Source organism: Nematolebias whitei, chromosome 8 (assembly GCF_014905685.2).
Source record: "Nematolebias whitei isolate Nwh7 chromosome 8, NemWhi1, whole genome shotgun sequence".
NCBI classification, from domain to species: domain Eukaryota; kingdom Metazoa; phylum Chordata; class Actinopteri; order Cyprinodontiformes; family Rivulidae; genus Nematolebias; species Nematolebias whitei.
The window spans coordinates 33533201-33536658 of NC_056505.1; the positions used below are offsets into that span (position 1 = coordinate 33533201).

The 3458-nt window shown below is 37.9% G+C and overlaps 1 protein-coding gene across 1 annotated transcript; it reads right to left on the bottom strand.

Moving 5' to 3' along the window:
* Positions 1-1052: 1052 nt before the first annotated feature.
* On the bottom strand, positions 1053-1611 carry LOC119413535 (hexokinase-2; the record flags this gene model as incomplete). The annotated part of the gene is given in 1 exon segment (XM_037680591.1): positions 1053-1611. A coding segment is annotated over 1 exon segment (145 nt), but the record flags the coding sequence as incomplete, so codon positions are not given.
* Positions 1612-3458: the final 1847 nt, after the last annotated feature.

Below are 3458 nucleotides of genomic sequence, written 5' to 3' on the forward strand. Positions count from 1 at the left end.
ATTTAACAGATCCCCCCCCCCCCCCCCCCCCCCCCACACACCAAAAGTAAACAAACAGGGGTCTTGTGCTGGTCTGCACCTTGTAGGAATCATGACATTGGTTCTGAATTTATTTGCTAATTCAACAAAATTTTCTTGTCGTGCATTTAAAGTAGAAATGCACCATAGACAATTCACACAAATTTTATATGACTCACAGCCAATGGAACTTTAGTTTATATTGCAATTAAGTTATTTTGATCATTTTTGAGGCATGCTCTGTTCCATTGTATGAGGTACCAGCAAATGTAACTGTTTCCTCGTTTGAATTTAAAACAAAAATGCTGTCAAGAGAAAACATGGTGTCTAAAGTCCTTCTGCAATGTTAATTTTTTGTGTATTTAGGTGTTTCAGAACTTTCTAGTTTGATACTGTTGCCTCAAAGTTTGTGTGGATGTAAGCACATTCTCACAAAGTCAACAGCCTGTGTATACATATACAAATGCTTTCGCATGGTTTGTTTTGATACATCCTGACGTGTGTGTGGAACATGGCTATTTATACAGATCATTGATATGATCATGATCCAACATACAGGATAATGGTGTGAATGCTGAAGCAGCATGAACAGAAAAAAACAGATCAAGGCCTTTTCTGTTTATTGAAAAAAAAAAAAAAGCTAAATAAAAACATAATCTAACAAATAAATGAACTCGATGGTTTTTTTCATACTGACAGATTTAACACCCATTTATGTTTTACTTGTAAGATCACTGCAGCATTAAGCATAATTATATTTAACAAACAAAAAATATATATATTTATTCAAATCAACTAGTCCAGTCATTGAAAAGCACATTCTTCATTTATTGCAGTCAACTTTTTTATTTTACTTTTAATTTATCTCTGGTTACAGTTATATGTTGTACAGCCAATTTTAGATAAAATTCAGAGTTCTTTTAAAAGTTCAAACACAAAAAACTTTTATTACACCTTTAAATGTTTTACAGAAATTGTAGGAAAGTTTCACATACAAAAGTTTAAAGTACACAAGGTAAAAATATGAATGTCCTCTAAAAACGGATGAGAAACCATTAAGTTACTGTAACAAATTCTTTCTTCTCAAATAAAAGCTAGGCCTTTTATCTCCAAATAAAAATAAACAATTGACTCATTTGCCTGCTAAATTTAACTGTTTATTTATGTTAACACTGGGGAAAAAAATTAAACCTGTGTATAAAAATGAAAGTTCATCACGGAGTGTTAACAAAACATCAGAAAGCTGGTACGGTCAAATCTAGAAGGTGTGACATCATCTGACCTAATCATGTCCACTCGTCACATAAAGTACAGAAACCTACATGCAAAACAGGAAAAATATATTTTTCAAGACAACAGAATAAAAGTCATAAAACATTCAGTGTTCCAGTAACATTTCATGGTGATTTACAGAAATAAGTCACAGTAAGTGTGTTGCATGTGGTGGCTCAGTGCTGGCCCTCACTCTGGACTCTACAGGCCACAGCTGTGATCAGAGCTGCTCCTTTCCCACTTCCATCCTCTGACTTCAGGAAGGTCACCTGACACTGCGGGGCCAAATCCTGCAGAGTTTCTTGCATGATGCTTGAGAAACTTTAGGATAAGTGGAAGAGAACACAAATGAGACTTACTATATATATATATGTATATATTTAAATCACTACTCTTTTTGAATGTTTAGATAATGTGCATTAACACATACAATTACATAACACTTTAGGAGGCAAGTTTAATAGTTTGTAATGCACGTTTGAAATGTTTTAGTCATAGATCACAAAATATTTATTTTCTTATCCAAAGAAGTTGATTGGAAAACAAAACATCAAGAAAATAGTGACAGCGAAGTCTTGAATATGAAGACCACGAGGAGGGAAACGTGTCAGGAGACAGAGGGAGAAGACGAAAGTCAAGAATGTAGGACTGAGGTTTGCAACTCTAAATGTGGGGACAATGACAGGCAAAGGTAAAGAGCTGGCTAACATGATGCAGAGAAGGAAGGTAGATGTTTTATGTGTCCAAGAGACCAAGTGGAAGGGCAACAAGACGTGCAGCATTGGAGCAGGATTCAAACTGTTTTACCATGGTGTAAATAGAAAGAGAAATGGAGTAGGGGTGGTCCTGAAGGAGGAGTTGGCAAAGAATGTAGTAGAAAAAAAAAGAGTGTCAGATAGGGTGATGTGCCTGAAGATAGAAGTAGAAGATCTGATGATAAATGTTGTCAGTGGTTATGCTCCACAGGTTGGATGTGATGAGGAGGAGACAAAAACATTTGTGAAGGATCTGGATGAAGTGATAGAGAGTACTCCAGGGAGGAGAGAGTGGTGATCAGAGCAGACCTGAATGGACATGCTGGTGAAGGAAACGGGATGAAGAAGTGATGGGTAGGTTTGGTGTCAAGGAAGGAAACCAGGAAGGACAGATGGTGGTGGATTTTGCCAAGAGAATGGAAATGACTGTAGTCAACACTTTTTTCCAAAACAGGGAGGAACAGAGTGACCTATAAGAGTGGATGTAGGAGTACACAGGTAGACTATATTATGTGTAGAAGAGGAAACCCGAGGGGGGATTGGAGACTGTAAAGTTATGGCAGGGGAAAGTGTGGCCAGACAGCATCATATGGTTGGGTGTCGAATGATTGTTGTTGTGAAGAAGAGAAAAATATTAAATCAGAGAATAAGACCAAATGGTGAAAGATGAAGAAGGAAAAATATGAGAAATTCCAAGAGAAACTGTTAAAGGGTCTGGATGGTAAGATAGAGCTTCCAAATGACTGGGCTACTACAGCAACAGTAATCAGAGAGACAGGCAGGAAGGTACTTGGTGTGTCATCTGGACAGAGAATGAATAATAAGGAAACCTGGTGGTGGAATAGTGAAGTGCAGGATGCCGTTCAAAGAAAGAGATTAGCCAAGAAGAAATATGATAGTGAGAGGACTGAAGAGAGGAGACAGGAATATAAGGAGATGGGACGTAGACCAAAGAGGGAAGTTGCTAAGGCAAAGCAGAGGGCGTACGATGAGTTGTATGGGAGATTGGACACTAAAGAGGGCGAGACAGAGGGATCGGACTGGAAAGGATGTGCAGCAGGTTAGGCTTGTTAAAGATAGGAATGATAATGTTCTAACAAGTGAGGAGAGTGTGACGGGAAGACAGAAGGTAGTAGGACCTGATGACATACAAGTGGAGGTTTGGAAATGTCTTGGAGAGATGGCAGTGAGGTTTTTGACTAATATTCAATGGCATATTTGAGAGTGAGAAAATGCCTGAGGAATGGAGAAGAAGTGTGCTGGTGCCCATTTTTAAGAACAAGGGTGATAAGATAAGATAAGACTAGATAAGATAAACCTTTATTGATCCCACAGGAAATTGATGTGCCAGAGTTTTAGTACAAATGAACATACACAAAGAATCCAAAAAAGTTCAATCTGGTCCTCTGGACA